The 18,245-nt window shown below is 34.5% G+C and overlaps 1 protein-coding gene across 1 annotated transcript; it reads left to right on the forward strand.

Moving 5' to 3' along the window:
- Positions 1-3,311: 3,311 nt before the first annotated feature.
- On the forward strand, positions 3,312-14,475 carry LOC120627059. The gene is made up of 12 exons (XM_039894897.1): positions 3,312-3,361; positions 4,207-4,273; positions 5,336-5,419; positions 6,877-7,159; positions 8,116-8,181; positions 8,954-9,154; positions 9,944-9,956; positions 11,041-11,204; positions 11,831-11,924; positions 12,387-12,439; positions 12,765-12,901; positions 14,364-14,475. The coding sequence occupies exons 1-12, from the start codon at positions 3,319-3,321 to the stop codon at positions 14,473-14,475; spliced, it is 1,317 nt and encodes a 438-aa protein (XP_039750831.1). The 5' UTR covers positions 3,312-3,318.
- Positions 14,476-18,245: the final 3,770 nt, after the last annotated feature.

An 18,245-nucleotide genomic window follows, 5' to 3' on the forward strand; every position in this document is an offset into this window, starting at 1 on the left:
GCCGGTAAAGGGTTGATGTAATGATGATCCTAACTCTGAGTAAGAGTATGTGATATTATTACAGACCTCATAACCAATAACATAGGCTCGTTGCAATACCAATGCCGCTTAGACTTTGAAGGGATTGTTCTCATTCTTCTTTTTATTTAAATTTGATATTTGAATTGGTTTATTTGGATTAGATTTAATTTAGTTTTATTTTATTTTTTATTTTATTATTTAATTTAGTTTTATTTACTTTTGACATGTATTTATTTTAATTGCATTTAATTTTATGTCGTAACTGAACTTATAAATGTAGTAGTTACGACAATATTAAAATATAAAACTTTAATCATAATAAAGCGGTCGTAGCTACGTGGTTAGAGCTTCGGCCTCCCTTTCGATTGGACCTAGTTTGATCTGCGCCATGCTTCTTACGTATTTGTTTTTAATTTAGGCAATTAAAATATAACTTGCTTTACCGGCAAAGAAAAATTTTGATCTGGACCTGCATGTCCGAGATATCTCAATAATAAAATAAGTAAATAAATAAAGAAAGAAAGCGTAGCTGGTTTTATTAGTATTAAGGTAACGGATGAATATTTTTTGAATAATATGCATAAATACTTTATACAGATAAGCACCCAGATACTGAAAAACAATATGTTCATCTAGCAAACATTATAAAGTTCTGGGAATCGAACCCACGCCCATGTTCTCAAAGGTGTGTAAAGTCTACCAATCCGCACTTGGCCAACGTGAGACCCGTGTCCTGTAGTAAGCTGATAATGATTATGACGAAATTATCTACTTATGTTATTTGGTAATTAATATTATGATCACGCTAACTGTCGACATTAATAATATCAAATATCATGAATCATGATAAACAACTATCATTAAACTAATGAAAATTACTCGTATATAATATAATTTAATACACTGTTAATATCAAAGCAATGTAGTGACATAAAGCTCTAAAACTTTACTAAAGGTTACCCGTGACTTCGTCCTCCCTTATAATAATAAGTATATTTTCCCAATTAGAACTTGCATTCGCTATTCTACACAATAAACCCCGATCTTCCACGTCGCATCGCTCGCCCGCGCTATCACATCGTTTATTGACTTTAATGGTCGTATTGTGATGTGTATTTATCTTGCTCGACGATTGGGCTGTCAAATACTAAAAAGTATTAATAGATTGATAGTTGTAGTTATGAAATATCCAATTAAAAATGTCTTCAAAATTCTTTCCATCAAAGACGGGGAATAAATTGACTATATTTTCTCATTTGTTGGCCTCATAAGAATGCTCAGAATCACTCAGCGAGCAATGGAAAGAGCTATGTTAGAAGTATCTCTACGTGATCAAATCAGAAATTAGGAGATGTTCTGCCCTGCGATGTGTTGCTCTGTTTATAGACGAAGGTCCGTCAATTAAATAAAATAAAATAAAAAATAAAAATAAAAAAGCCTTTATTTCTAAAACGTATTACATTTATATTTTACATATTTTTACTACAAATAACTTTACATTTACTAAAAATACATTTACGTTTAAGTTGCCTCTACGGCGTAGGCCTCCCCCAAGTCTCGCCAAAGTTTTCTGTCGCGAGCCTTTCGCATCCAGTCCGGTCCACACCTCTGATGGAAAATATCTCGCCACCTCTTTATTATCAATCCGTCAATTATAACTACAAAAACATAGTAAGGGTAGTTTCAAAATAGAACTTTCCCACAAGAATAACATTTTTATTCCTTTAATAAATCAACGTTTCACTATTACTACTTTCTAGGCTTAATAATGGACCCATAATATTAACTTGGCTACACATTATTCAAATTGTTGTATATAACAGAGTTGCGCACACATGTTGCCAGATTAATAGCGTTCACGTGACCTTTCCTAGTTATAGTAAGGTTTTAAAACAATATTTTTGGTATAGGCCGATGGGTCAAAAGTGTATAAAACCGACTACTTTATGATCATATTTTACTACTAAACGAAGATCAGATAGTAGCAGATAGTAGAAGAAAACTGGCGTATTTCCAAATATCTTTTATATGTACACTGATGAATTTATACTTAAAACAAACTAGATTATAAAAATGTCATTTCCTTCATCTACAGCTGATATTCACCCTTGTAGAATCAATCACATTTTTGTTATGTTACGTGGCACTAGCTCGTAGTTTTAGTTTAAAGTTACCGGATGTTGTTATCACCATCACCTTACATTAGTGGTAACATGTTATATGTATGAACGCTCTATAAGTGCCTGTAATAACGTCTACATGAATAAAACATTTTTGAATTTTGCACAGCTCAAAATATTTAAGTGACACGCTCACATATTGAAGAGTATAAAAACCTATATCTACATGTATCCACAAACTTTTAAATACAATCCACGCTGAAAAGTTTAGAATATAATTATATAAAGTGTGTAATGATTAATTAAATGATGACCATAGATGATAAAAGGTTCCTTCTAGGACATCTGCTTGTTGTTTTATCGAATTAGTTACTAAACAAAACTTTCTAGACTACCCTTATATCTACCTATTTATCGTATTATTCACAACAACTTGAATTCTGGGATGAATAGTAATGCGCAATACCGCCCGACTTAAGCTTCTTCATTAAACTAAAGAAGTTTTCCAGGAAAATGAGTTGTTTTTTTCAATAGGTATTTCTTTTTCTTGGAAGTTGATACCCCGATGCAAAAAGGTGGGTTTTTTACATTCCCGAACAGATGAACCTATTTAGAAATGTTTTTTTTTTTGTCTGGAGTGTTTTAGCTAAGTTTAATGAAAATCGGTTCAATATAGCCGTCGCCTGAAAATGGCAAAATACATATTATTTTACAACTCACTCAATATGGGTTAATTAACTAGAAGAATAATGAACACCATATTGAAAAGGCTCGTTTCCTTTCAATAAGTAGGAATATTTAGGTGCTTTTTTTAAATTTTGAATTTAATGTTTATGAATTATTTTACTGGATTAGATGTTTGGTCGATTTATTTCTGCTTCATGCGTACCACGGCGTCAGTCTCGTATTTTGAATTATGTTTTTTTTAATATTAGGCATCTTTTCTTTCTGAAGTTGGTTTTTTGTTAAAACGCAATTCTAGAGAAAACAACATAAGAATATAATAACGCAGAAAACGAAAACTATCAAAAAATGTCATAAAATTGCATTCGCAGAAATGCTATAAAAATATATTTTTGTAGTAGGTACGTGAGTCGTACGCTTGATTGTATTAAAGGCATTAAAAAAAATGGAGGTATTTCCGAAATGTATATTCCTGATAATAGTCAGTGACGTGATGTGCTTTGTGTACGTTTATGGTCACAGCGGTCCATGGAGAGGTTCGATCTTTATCTTCTGCTTCTGATCCTCTTTCTATACGCGATCAGTAGAATCATTAATTGTACGTTCTTTGCGAGGTTGCTCTAGCCAGTTCAGAGCATGCCTAAAGTTTACCAGGTCCTCAACTGAAACCAAAGTGTCCTGCGTGTTTCTGCGATCTACCACATTCGGGGTAACTTAACAATAATTATGTTGTTATACAGTAAATCCATTTTCACCACCACGTAGTCTGGTTACCTGGAAAATTACATAATATAATAGCCATTTGAAGGTAAATGATGATTAGCAATGTATTTACATAATTTCTTAGGTAAATTAGGATGTATCGGATTGTGAATGAAAATACTCCTAAACTAAACTGTAACATACAGTATAAAGTGTGTATCTATAATATTCCTAAAGTATCCGATAATTCTGAAAAATAAAAGGGTGTTTTTTTAAAACCTATCCGGGTTTTAAAAAAACACCGTTTTTGTATTTAGAATTTTGATAGGGAGCGTAAATACCTCGAGAACTCTTTAATTTCGCAGGATAAAATAATAGGATTCTCAATACTAATTAAAAATTTTAAAAACTCCGACTTTCAATGTAGTTTATAGTATTCTAATAGTCAAGCCCGTTTATTTGATACCCATATTCAAGGGCTGGTGAAAGAAGATGCAATCCTTCATTTCGTGGCGGCGGCCATCGTGGACCGATTTCTATTTAGCGACCACAAAAAAAAAAACAAAATTAAAATCGGTGTTTCCGTTCGAGACCTACGATGCCACAGACAGACACACACAGACACGTCATACATAGCACCCCGTCGTTAAATATAAGACTTTTTTCACTTGATTATCAGCTGATTCGGAGGAACTTGATAACGAGACTCTTCCAGAAGATCATTATTCGTTCGTTGCTTTGATCGAGTAAGTTGACATTTAATTAATTTTACAAATACTCTAAAGTATAATAAAATGTTCTCGGCTTCAGATTAATTTTAAATTACTCTTCCGTAATTATAATTACATCATACAACGTGTAACCGAATCACGAAATACTGTTAAAGGGTGCATAAATAATTTCATAAAGTGACAGGAGTCACATGATTTCATATTGCATGTGATGTTAGGGCTGTATCTGATTTCTTTCATTTAAAACTATGGCAGTGGTTTACACAAAAACTACTAGTTATTCGGTCTCACAGATAAGTCTCAGTTTCGGTACACAATGTAGGTACCGAAAGCCTGTGAAGTATTATTTCGGTTTTCATTTACACGTTGTATACGTTTGCTGTTTCTTTTAGTGTACCTATAATTTATTAATTTAGTTTATTAGCAGCTAATTAATTGGTTGTTTGTTATTTTCTATTTAATAACACATACGATTAGTTCCAAGCAATCATCAGTCATTAATAAATTAGTGCTTGCTGATTTAGTCCTAGGGCTAAATTTAGAAGCAGAATAAGGCGAAAGTGCCTGTGGTTTGGGTATCCATACCCTAAAGGGTAAATTCGTACGGGTTAAAATTACTTTATGCCCAATGACTTCAAAATTGCTTTACTAAGCTTTTTTTATTTCACTACAAGCTAGCAATTCAATGCATCTCGACTGATTACGCAGTTTAAGATGGCAACGGGCTTACCTGTTAAAAGTATCGCAGTGATAATAAACCCATACCTCTAATCGGTTTTTACGCGATATCGTGCTGGGACGCTGAACCACTTAGCGGCACTTATTTGTCGGTAACTAGCCACGACCAAAGCCAGACCATAACAGAGAAAATCCTGATAATTTGAATTCCAAAATTACGACACCAAATAATTTTTTAAATGTTTTTTTATATATTATGTATCAATTTCTTTGTGTTATCTGGTTCAAGTATTAAAATGTTTTGTTTGTATTTTGCTTTAACACACTGCCTTCAGTGTGCTAACCACTGCGCCAGGGCGGTTTTAAAAGCTAGATAATAATTACTCCCTTATGTTACAGTATTGTTTTCACAAATGGCGCGAAAAAGATCTGCACCGGTACCATTATTCACGATAACGTCGTTATAACAGCTGCACATTGCTTGTTAGTACTCACATTATATAATAAACTCTTCAAGTGTTTCTACTATAAATAGGGCATGTCTATTCAAAGTATCTTTACACTATATGATCATCATCATAATCATTAAACAAATACTTGTCCACCTCACATAATGAAAAGGGTTTGGGCCGTAGTCTACCACGCTGACAAATGCGAATTGATAGGCTTCTCACGTCTTTGAGAACATAATGGAGAACTCTCAGGCATGCTGGTTGACGATGAGAGTTAAATTTAATAACTTAGAAAAGTTACATGAACTCATATACCACATATTATGTTTCAAAAAGGAGTCGTTAACTGTCCTCCTAATAAATAATATAAATAAATATAAATATACTACGACAATACACACACCGACATCTAGTCCCTAAGTAAGCGTAGCTTGTGTTATGGGTACTAAGATAACTGATGAATATTTTTATCAATAATATACATAAATACTTATAATATACATATAAACACCCAGCACTGAAAAACATTCATGTTCTTCACACAAACATTTTCCAGTTGTGGGAATCGAACCCACGGCCTTGGACTCAGGGCCGTGGGTCAGGGTCAGGGTCAGGGACAGGGACAGGGTCGCTGCCCACTGCGCCAATCGGCCATCAAAGAAAAGTGGGTGACAGCAAACACATATGAATGAAAGACGGCTTAATATGCTCTCCGAAACACGGTGAAAAGGTAAAGTACAAAGTTAAATCTCCATACTAGTTCAACGTCGAGGCAATCCAGCTGCGAAATTAGTGAGAAGACTAAAAAGGAGAAACCCTTCTGAGTTAGTGAATAGTGATAGTGTAGTGTATGTGCTGCGTTAAAGAGACATGAACAAAGTGATACTAATTATCGAAAAAGACTAATGCCCGTTTTCACTAACGACGAACAAGGCAATTAACGCAGGAAATTCATCAAAAGAGATTCCTAGGCATACCTTTCACCAATCGATTTTCACTAGGCAGCTCATATAACCTAACTTGACTATGATTTTTGCCACGAGTTTCCGTATTGTTTATTCATATTATCATATTTTTTCAGTTTTGCGTATGGATTAAAGGTTATAAAAAAATCTGAATTTATATTTTTTTCATCTATAAAGTGTCGTGTCGTGTCGAAACGACGAACGAGAATGAGTATCTCTTAGTATATAACAATTTTTTAGAAGTTTAGGTTGCAGTTTTATTGCTTTTTAGCCAAATTAGGTAAATTGCAATAAAATTTGATTGTATTATTATTTAGTACCGTAGTGGTACTCAGTATTAAGCAAAAAAAATGTTTGATCCAGTTACCACGTTCTACGTTGATTACCCAGCATAATCTTCTGGTTTGCACTGCCGTTACCCACATATATTTTAATAATAATATATATTTACACTGGAAGAGTAAATCCGAAGCCACTTTCACAAACAAAAAGGCTTTAAACCGTTTCTAAACTTTTTATACAGTGAAATAAAAGATAATCAGCACATACAACCAGAGATGACAGCATCGTTCGTCGTAATCGGTACAAAGAAGATGTTCAATACAGGCTACGAACAATATCTACCTATAGAAAGGATTTTAATTCACCCAAATTATAGTGGTTGGACAGCAGATCTGGCCTTAGTGCATACATTTGCCGGAATGATATCCGATAAGCCTGGTCAGGTGGTACCTCTAGCTACTGAGAGAACTAGCACACCGGTTGATGCTGACGTATTGGTGTTCAGTTGGGGTAAGAACGACGACGTAAGTTTTGTTTTATTAATGACTATTATTTATTAGAAAACTCAATAGGTATCCCGTAACTTAGGGGCCAGTGCCTCTCTAGTGCACTTAAGTGAGAATAGCTTGTTGACTTAAACGCGTGTGTAGGTGTGTGTGTGTGTGTGTGTGTGTGTGTGTGAGAGTTTGTATGTGTGTGTGCCCGTGCGTCCATCTCACATTCTCTATCTCTGCTGTGTGTGTGTGTGTGTGTGTGTGTGTGCGTGTGCGTGTGCGTGTGTGTGTGTGTGTGTGTGTGTGTGCGTATGCGCACAAACATTCTATAATAAAGTTAATATGATGTTGGAAACTATATATGTATTTATTTATTTTTCCTCGCAGTTATATGCTATGCGGAGATTTTTTAAACACTTTTTAGGACTATGTCTAGTAAAACGAGAAATTTTAGTTTCTTTATTTAAGCATCTGTACAGAAATGGGCGTAAGTAATAGAACTGAACTGTATGAATGCATTGCAGTTAATTCAATCGTATCTCTTGACTTTTGAAGAAACGGTTTTGAATGTTAAGTAAATCTGTAGTTTTCACCGAACACAGAGTTGCTTAATCTTATAAGGATGTACTAATTAATAATTAAACCAGCCTTTTTATTGAAGGATTGAGGAAGTGCTTCTGACAAGTTCTGCAGCGATTATATTGTGTGAATATCTGAATTTATAGGAAACAACTAAACGGGATATTTCACCCATAAACCAGTCTCTATGCCACGTACTTTAGTACAGAAGCATTTAATCGCTTCGCGGTATTTTGTGCCTTTGGGTATTAAGTAGCCGCAGCCACAGCTTCCCATACTTACCAGAATAAAAATATTTTGCCATAGATTATCCTATAAATTATGCAACGTTAATTATTTAAGTCCTAATCGAGCATGTGTGTTTGAAGTACTTTTCTTTTAATGAGAACAATATTTTATTGTTTAAGGTGACAGTTCCATTTAAATCGGATACAAAAGCAACTACGGTCTTCAAGGAGGAAATAACATCGGAAGTACTTATCCATTACAATTTCCTTAAAATTTAAAGGTTTTTTTATTATTCAATTAGACAACCGTGAATTATTATATTAATGAATACAACCATAGTATATTTATTATTATAATAATTATATAAAATGCAGCATAACTTTCGAGTATGCCCGACGAGTTGAAACCAACAGATATCTTTTTTCGAGTGACTCAAGTGGTCGTGATATTATATGTCGAGGCCTCACCGAGGAGCTGCCTGGTGGTTACGTTGTTTAATTTTGCATGAATATAAAGTAACTATCTGTGTTAATGACCAAACTTTGCTTCAACATAAGTAAAACCTTAAAAAATTATGGAAGTTGTATTCGCCAAGTAGCTATATTTAAGCTTTATTTAAGAGTAAGAGTTTTATAAGTAGCATCCTAAATTCTTAGTCTTAGTATCTATTATTTATCATCATCATCACCCATTATCTACCCACTACAGAAGGGTTTAGGCAGTAGTCCACCACGCTGACACAGTGGGGATTGGTGGACTCCGCTAGCCTTTGAGAACATTATGGTGAACCTGAGACTTCTCCATAATGTTACAGGTTTCCTCACGATATTTTCTTCCACCTTAGCAAGTGGTATTTTAATTTCTTAAAATACATACCTTAGAAAAACTAGAGGGGCGTGCACGGCTTGCCCCCCCAAAAGTTAAACCAGAGCACTTACCACTAGGCTATCACTTTTTCATGCATTTATTTCAAAGTACAACATATAGACACAGACACATTTCTGCCCCTGATTTCAGACCAATAAATTCGAAGAATTAAATAATTATAATCTAACAAACATTACTTTTCGTAAACGGAGTAATAAACGTATACGCTTTAGACTCAAGAAGAATAGAAAGAAGGACATTAACAAATATGAAGCAGTGACTAGAGCTCGAGAACAGAGTAAAAGAGTATTTTATAAAGATAAACCAACGTCGTCTATAGAAGAAAACAACGTATGACTTTTTATACTATTTTTTATTTATAAATAAAATAAATAATAAATGAATATACTACGACAATACACACATCGCCATCTAGCCCCAAAGTAAGCGTAGCTTGTGTTATGGGTACTAAGATGACTGATGAATGTTTTTATGAATAATATACATAAATACTTATAATATACAGATAAACACCCAGACACTGAAAACCATTCATGTTCATCACACAAACATTTTCCAGTTGTGTAAATCGAACTCACGGCCTTGGACTCAGAAAGCAGGGTCGCTGCCCACTGCGCCAATCGGCCGTTTTATTCCTCTAGAACAGCGATGTGATCTTATTACCACCATAAGTGAGAGGTTCCAGGTTCAATTTCCAAGTTTTTGAATTTTGATTTCTAAATTAGCGTAGGTCTGCTTTCGCTTGGTTGTTGGATGAAGGGTCGTGTACAGAAGGCAGTTGTTCATAAAAAAATATCAGTAAATATAGAGGAAGACAAAGGTCTAGAGAGCCCTAACGAAGTCCCTTGTAATATTCATCCTCTCATTGTGAGAAGGGTTAAGGCTGTAGTCCATCACGCTGGCTCAGTGCTGATTGGGCTTTTGAGAACATTTTGGATAGCTCTCAGGCATGCGGGTTCACTCACGATGTTTTCCTTCACCGTAGCAACATCACATATCAGAAAACTTGGAGGTGCGTGCTCGGATTTGAACTCGGCCCCCCGAAAGTGAAGCCGAACTCCTAACTACTGGGCTATCTCCACTCATATCTATCAACATTCATTTAATATAATCTTTTAGCGTTATAAATATCGTCAAAAGCGATACGAGGATTCAACCGATTTTTAACTGACTCATGTTTTCCTTCACCGTAGCAACCGCACATAAATTAGAAAAGTTGGAGGTGCGTGCTCGGATTCGAACTCGGCCCACCGAAACTGAAACCAAACTCTTAACTACTGCTATCTCCACTCATATCTATCCACATTCATTTAATATAATCTTTTAGCGTTATAAATATCGTCAAAAGCGATACGAGGATTCAACTGATTTTAACAGTGACGCAGAGCAAAAAAGTTGGGAAAATAATTTGGTATTTAGGTATATCAAAATAAATGATGTACTAGGTATAAAAATGTTTTAAATCACACCACAGATAGTAAAACCATCTTATATGCGATTAAGGCTCTCTGTCCAAGACTGCTCTGTGTTTTATTTTTCACATTATTTCGGCTGGATTTTGCCTCTCCAGATGTGTAACCTAAGGCCAAACTACGGCCTAGGTTGATGTTGAGTTGTTTTTAATGAAACACTTTTATTTAAAAGCCAAATCCCATCTTGAATACACTGAAAAACCTGAAATGCATTAGATGGTAGTAATGTGATTTTGATAACCCTACTAGTATAATAACCAGGCAAAAATAATGCTTAAACCCTTCAATGACTTGCTTTATATTTTTGTATTACTTGCCTTGTACTTTATCAGAGGGGTTGCCTAGGTACTTCGAGGATAGCATTGTTTTGTGGTAAAATGGTATTGAAAATTACGTACACAGTAGCTTTTTCCGTTTTACATAGATATCCCCTTCGCTCCATCATCTAGTCTTAGTATCTTTGGGCCAGTGGTAAAAAATTCGTACGCTTAACGTCTTTTTAAACAGCTTAGAGAAAAAACTACGTTCATTTTTAACTGCTATGGCTGATAGAGCTACCACACCGCGCTGCTAGCAAGTCCCCCTTTTGGCCAAATTAACAATTTTATTTTCTTAACTATTAAATATCTATTGTAATTTTACATAATTTTTACGATTGCTATGGTAACGAGGAAAAAAGTCACTGAACTCACCGAACATTTATTGGAGTATACCTAAATAGTTTCAAACAGGTTTGGTACTCAGTTAAAAGCTCGCCGCGTAATATAAATGACTTCCAGGGCATACTTAACCAATTGTACGAAAGGTTTGAAGTCAATAATGATCGAATGCGTCAGAGAGATCGTCGTCCAACTGGAGGATCGATATCGTATTACAGGAATGGTTGGCGGCGAAGAATGGGTGATCAAGTGAGTAGCTCTAGATTTATAGCACGAGTAAGTATATCAATCAAGATATACGAGTATATACAAATTAATATTTACAAGGCTTAATCTGAGCAAAGAGCATAACATTTTCTCTTGTTCGATGTTTGTGCATCGAATGTCTTTTTTTTAGTTTTTTCGGATTGTGTTAATCTACTCGTATATATAAACAGATGGTGACTCTGCCACGAATGTTTTTATGTTAAGTGCGCCCGCCCATGAATATCTGCAGCTCATAAAGTCCTGCGTTGCAGGCTTTTAAGGAATTTGTTAATCTGTTGAAAAATTTCAAATTGTAGTTTTGAAAGAATACATTAGACGAGATATGGTTTCTGAGTTAACAATTTCTAAGTCTAGTCTTGTAAAGCGCTTCGGCCGTGGTCAGTTACAACCCTATCGACAAACACGTGCCCCTAATCTATTCAGCGCTCCGGTACAATGTCTAAACTGATTAGGCGTATTGGTTAAATATAATTGTCATCCTACTAACAGGTTAGCCCGCTACCATTTTAGACTTCGTCAAGGGCTAACTTGTAGTTAAATAAATAAAAATTGTTCTCACTAGTTTTATAGCCTAGAACAATTTTGTAAAATTTTGTCACTATTTCCAGCAAAATAAACTAACGATCGAAATTTTTGGATTTGTAAATATGCATGCGTGTCAAAAACTGACAAATAAAGCAGTTCCAGTAATGTACAGAATGAGTAAGTGCTTACAGTTCTCTTTGACACTTCCTAAGGTGTTCCTAAGTTGCTGTGACTTCTTTTACTTTGATAAATAATTTAATATAGGTACAGTGAAAATTAAGCGCACAATTTGCTATACTCCGCGAAGAACAGGGGGAATATGTAAAGTGATTTTGAATTTTTTCAATGTTTTTACTCCACGCCAAACAGATCTTCGGCAATACACAACTCAGGAGATGTTTGCCATTTTTACAATTGTTCTTTGTAAAGTGCGAAATGTGCGTGCGAGGGTACATAACCGAAGATCTGTTGGGTGTGGAGAAAAGATAAATAATGATAAATATTTACGAAATGATCACACCGTACAAATTCTAATATCAAATTGAGCTTAAATTTCCTTGTATATCATGGAATTCCGCAAGGAAACGCCTGCTTCCAATATTTAAAAATTTAAACTAACATAATATTTTTTTTTTTCAGAAAATCGTCATGAATTTTTATGTTATTCAAGCGAACGGCTCTATATCACTGAGGTAATATAAGTAAAATATATTCCAACTACCACTAGCTTGACCCACACTTTAAAAATTTCGTGGAGATCACCAAGCTAAGCCAGCCCATTGTTGGGGTTAAAATTTATTATTTATTGTTATTTTAATAGTTTTAAAATCAGGATGCTATGTTTTTGTGCACCTATCTGCCTAACTAACAAGTATATATTTATTTTAACTAGCTGGGTTAGGACGCGGGTGCCATGACAATTTTTTTAACTTGTAAGTTTAGAAAAAGACACTATGAAAGAGATTTCATTACTTCAGGACTTATAAAGTTTGTATGTGACAACACCAATGTTATCAGGACGACGCAGGAGCTCCAGCTATGCGTCGCGGTCACCTCGTGGCGGTGACGGTGGGTGGAGTGGACTTCGATGGAGAACACCTTGCCGTTGGCATGAAGATGAAGTGCTTCTGTAGTTGGATTGCAGAGAACCTTCCGTAAGCTTGTGAATCTGTCATAATCAACGATTTCGAACGGATGCAGGAATACTTTAAGTCTTAAATTAATTACCTGCTCCTGTCGTGCATCAGTAGCCCTCCACTTATAAATCGTATAAAAGTAGTCGCTCTGTTTACCCGAGACGCATTCGATTTGATAAGGTCGCGATGTACAGACTGCATCCCTAGTCTACCTTTACCATTTTAACAATTATTTAGTGGTTGTATCTATATACCACCACTAAATAATTGTAAAAATGGTAATTTATCTACTAAATAAATTTATTTAGTAGATAAATACACTAAAATGGTGATGAACACTAGTTAGCGGGAGGTTGTTACGACGCGACGTGTAGGTTAACTAATGTTATAGTAATTTTATAAAGTGGGTAAATAATTAAACTTTAAAACTATAAATTCATATTAGCTAGATATTTTATTAAATTGATTAGAATTTTTACGAAAACGTTAATAATTATTATTTATTTATTAAATAGTTTTTAAGAATCAATTTAAATTATATTTGATTAACAACCAATTTTCATGACATTGAGTCACTTACTCAATGTCATGTATGTATGTCAATGTATTTTGATATGAATTCGACTGCATTATCGATACACGGCAGTCCTATTTGGACTCGAACGATGCAGAGATACCTCTAGTGTCTTAGTCTTTAGCACTAGTGAAATGGTTATTTTATTTAAACCTACGTCTACTCTTAAGGCAGTCAGCCTGAGCTGCCTTATAAATATAATATATTGCTGGTCTAGAGAGTTCTATCTATGTTCTTATGTACCTACCTACATCTTTCCTGACAATGACTAATTTTACGTCAATGACAATGACTAATTAAAAAAAACTCGTTGGTCTAGAGGTTAGCATGATCTACTGTAGTCGATTTAGTTTGTCGATAGTAGACTGGGTTTAATCCTCGGCTCGGGCCAATGGGTCCAAAATAGTATTAAGTGTTGTTATCAAAAATTCTTAGCACCAGCTCGGAGTGGCACACATTATCACATTGGCAGTAATTCACCCTTAAGCCTGTTGAGCTAAAGGTCCTCCGTGATGTCTTTCGTCCCATCGGACTACAAGAGTGAAGAAAAAGAGAATGCACCTGTGTTTTCGCATACACTTGTGCACTATATCTCCCGCGTAGTTGGAAGATCTCTCTGGAGACTGACTAAGATGTGTTTGTGTTAACGTCAATATCATTGACGTCAAAGTATGAACTCCGTACAAACTGCGACTAGGCTCAAAATTGGTGTGCTCGGCTACTGGCGATGAAAGCATGTGTTCCATTCCTGGGATAGTAATAGAAACCGACGACTTAAAGTTCTATCTGAGGCACGGGATGGACATTATCAAACTTTTGACTGGTACTAAGAATTTCGTTACCTAAAAGACAAAAGGGGCAGGTCTCTTAGAGAACACTCGTAACGTAACTGCTATTTTGTTTCAGAAACAGTGGTACAGACCTTCAATGCTGCAATAACTGTTGTGAACCAGCTACCGAAGAAACAGACTCCAAAAAACCTGCTTATAGGCATTCACGCAAAAAGAAAAAGCTGTGATAAATTTTAAAAGAATCACCACGTAAAACTATTAAATTAAAAGAAGTATTTTTATTTTTCCATCCAAACGAATTCAAGACTAAGTGTTTCCTTTGACAACCCTTTTGAAGATAAAAGACCGACACGTGCACAGTGCCAGTACTGTGCGACGCGTACCTTATAAAGTGACAGGAGTACTTTATTAGGTACGCGACGAAAGATTTTAATTTTGCATGTGATGTTAGGGCTGTATCTGATTTCTTTCAGTAAAAACTATGGTCGTGTTTTAATCTTTTTGGTTTTCGGTTTTACGGATAGGTTACGTTGTATAGTATATAAAACGTTTTTATTTACCTACACCTTAAAAAAGCTCTGATTTTTTTCCTACCGTACTACTTGACTTTTTATTTATAAATAAATGTTCAGTTTTCCCGCTCTCAAAAAGCGGGCAAATGCTAGATTTAAAGTAAACAGACAAACTACAATTTCATCCAGACCGCATTAACACAATGTTTAGAATTAGGGAAGTAAGGTATAAGTACAACACAGTGTAAGTGTTTTGATTTCATATTCTGAAACTTCAAATAGACCAAGATAACATATAAAGTTAAGAGAACCATTAGATTTTAAATCTTACATTAATATATGTCAAAGATTTGTTATGCCATTCTAACTGTAAATATAGTCTTTACGCATGTGGAGATACTCGTTACAATGATTTATGATGTCAAACCTAATAGTAATTATTATAGTAAAAATTGACATCGCTCCGTGTAATTTTTCTTCAATGTGTAATAGCTATAACCCAGGCTGGCAGGTATAAACACAATTTCATACCCTCTATAAATATTTAACAGTATCAATAAAGATACATAATTCGCAATGTCAAATAAAACTCACTAAACCGGAAAATTTGTAAAGAAAAAGGGGAAGGCAATTTCTTGCTTGGTGAAGCTTTTTAATCGAAGTTCTTGAAATCGAATTCCATCATCGTTCTTTTTACAATATCTGTCACTAGCAGATGTCAATGTCTTGGAATAATTACTAGTAGGTATAGATACGAGTAATAATACTATTGAACAGATATATAATCATTGTTTTGTTCATTTTATATTCTTCTTTATCTCTGAACTCATACTGAGTTATTTACGAGGGTTTTTTTTTAGGAAAAATGGTACGTCTTGCTATTGTTAAGTCTCGTGTACATTTGTAATCTATACTTATAATAAAACTGTAACTGGAAGATTTAATATATTTAAAAAATTTTGACCGGGGTATGCTTTATAAACGAGTCCAAAACAGATTTTTATTTAATTTTTGTCTGTCTGTCTGTCTGTCTGTTCGGGCATCACTTGAAAACTACTAAACGGATTTAAATAAAATTTGGTGTTGTGGTAGCTGATATTCCGGGTCAATATATAGGATACTTTTTATCCCGATAAACAATATTATGTTTCATCCGGGAAATGGGATGAATTTTTTTATCAATTTTATTTCATAGCTCTGTTAAATTTTACCGATTTGAATAGTTCTTTTTTTATTTAAAAGTGTATACTAACATGTATTGTCTAATTTTAATTAAGATCTGATAAATATTGTCGGAGATAAAGCACATAACTCTTTACAAATAGCAACACCAAGTCGCAAGGAATATGGGACAACGATTAAATGCATGCGTACCATCCTACTAATATTATTAATGCGAAAGTTTGTGAGGATGGATGTATGGATAGATGTATGTTTGTATGTATCAACTAAAATAATGAAAAAACATAAACGTAAAATAAAAGTCAAATCGAATAGATCTGATGCTAACATCATAATCATCGTAGCTTCTCGATTGACTCATACGCAGACGAATTCACGAGGGTCCGCTAGTACTTAAATAAACATCCATGTTAACGAAAATTATTACGAATATCCACAGTGCACGAGTAAGGCAATTCGTGGATATCAGTGTCACTAATCCGAATCCTAAAGAATAATATTATAACATTTTCAATGATTATAATAGATTTTAATTTGTTTTGACATTATTTTTTAATGCGTATAGATAGTTGTTATATAAGTATATAACGAATTGGAGTGTAACTTTTGATAAAATTAGAAACAAAGAGTAAAACCTTAAAACTAATTTAATCTGATCTAAATTCTCAGACGAAACAAGTGAAAGGTTTTTTCAGTGTACCGAGGGGCCCGGCCGGCAGGAAAACCAGATGCTTTTTAATTTTCTTTCTGGAAATTGCTTCAATTCCCACATTGAATAAATGAGAACTGTTGTAGGTACATGGTACTTTCAGCTTTTTAATTTATTTTATTACCGCGAACGAGATCTTGGGAAACTTCGAGACTGTGAGCTTAAGGTTTGAGTAAGTGGAGCAAGTTTCTGAAACAAAATTAAAACTCGCTATCAGTATTTTATAATATTCGTATAAAAATAATGTCTAGCTTTCTTTTAAATCAACCTTATAAATTATACGCAAAAAAAATCCTGGTGGAATACATTAATTAGCTAGCCGTTTTTTTTAATAATTTAGTGGTTTCCTTTCATAGCATTAAATGTTTCCATAAATTTAATTAATAAAATTGAAACAGAACTGTTTTCAGAGGAAATAATTGGCACGTTTCAAGCACTCTTTGCCCGATTGGTAGAGAGGCGTCACTGAGTAGCACTCTCAGACAGTTTGAGTGTGGCTGAGTATGGCTGAGTACGAGATTGTTGCACAATACATAATTCAAGCCATTTTTAAAATTCCTCATAACTAGGCCGGAAACGACACTCGATGTCATTCGATGGACACTCAGCCCCCCTTATTAATAAACGTGGTGTATCGTTGAGCAGTTTTTTGTCACGTTCTGAAATTTGAAAGATACTGTCAGTTGAAGTATGACAATGGCACAGAGGACGCTGATGTCCGTTCTCTGGTATTTCGTATCTGGTAGCCGCTTCGTAAGACCAACGGAAACTGGGGTGATGACAACTGAAACCAGACGTCAAAGTATAAGGTATAGTGGATTATCGTATTGAAAAAAATATTTTGCGATTATCACTAATTAATGAACGAATGAATACACATTTTAGGTACACCAAAGAAAAATGTAGTTACAGAGATATAAACATAGAGCAAGAGAGTACAACTTGGCCTTATCGTCCAGGCAGGATTTCTTCCAGCCAACCCAAAGGCGTAAAAGGAACCAAAATAGAAAAAAGGTTGGTGGTGCAATAACTAAGATATAAACATATATCATAGATATATGCCGGTAATGAGTTAATGTGATGAATTATAACATATCACCTCAGTAAATTGGAATTAGTAGTACCTAGTAGAGATTTTTGTTACAGAGCTTGTCTGGAACTACCGTTATGATCATTTCTGCTGCCAAGCAGCATTGCATTGTATTTTGCTGTTTTAATAACAGGCAAGAGGCTTTACCCAACCTCAGATGAATGTACTCAGAGCGGCACTAAGCAGGATAAATATATCACATATAAATAAAAATAAGATTACCCATAATTTAATTAATGTACTAAAAATTTTATACTAACGATTCTTTGTAAATTACGTCAGTAACTGTGGTTCTCCTAGGGATCTTCTTTTTTCTGATTTGTTAACGTAGGAGTTCCTCGAGCATAGCTGTCCAATCGCCCACTGTTGGTGAAAATAGGAAAATAACTGCATTTTACTAATTTATCACATCTTAGGGCTTAGTATATTTATTACTACACTATAATTATGAATTTGATTGTAATTGACTAAATGAGGTTAACTTAAAGTTTGCAATCATCACGG

Source organism: Pararge aegeria, chromosome 10, assembly GCF_905163445.1.
Source record: "Pararge aegeria chromosome 10, ilParAegt1.1, whole genome shotgun sequence".
Lineage (NCBI taxonomy): Eukaryota > Metazoa > Arthropoda > Insecta > Lepidoptera > Nymphalidae > Pararge > Pararge aegeria.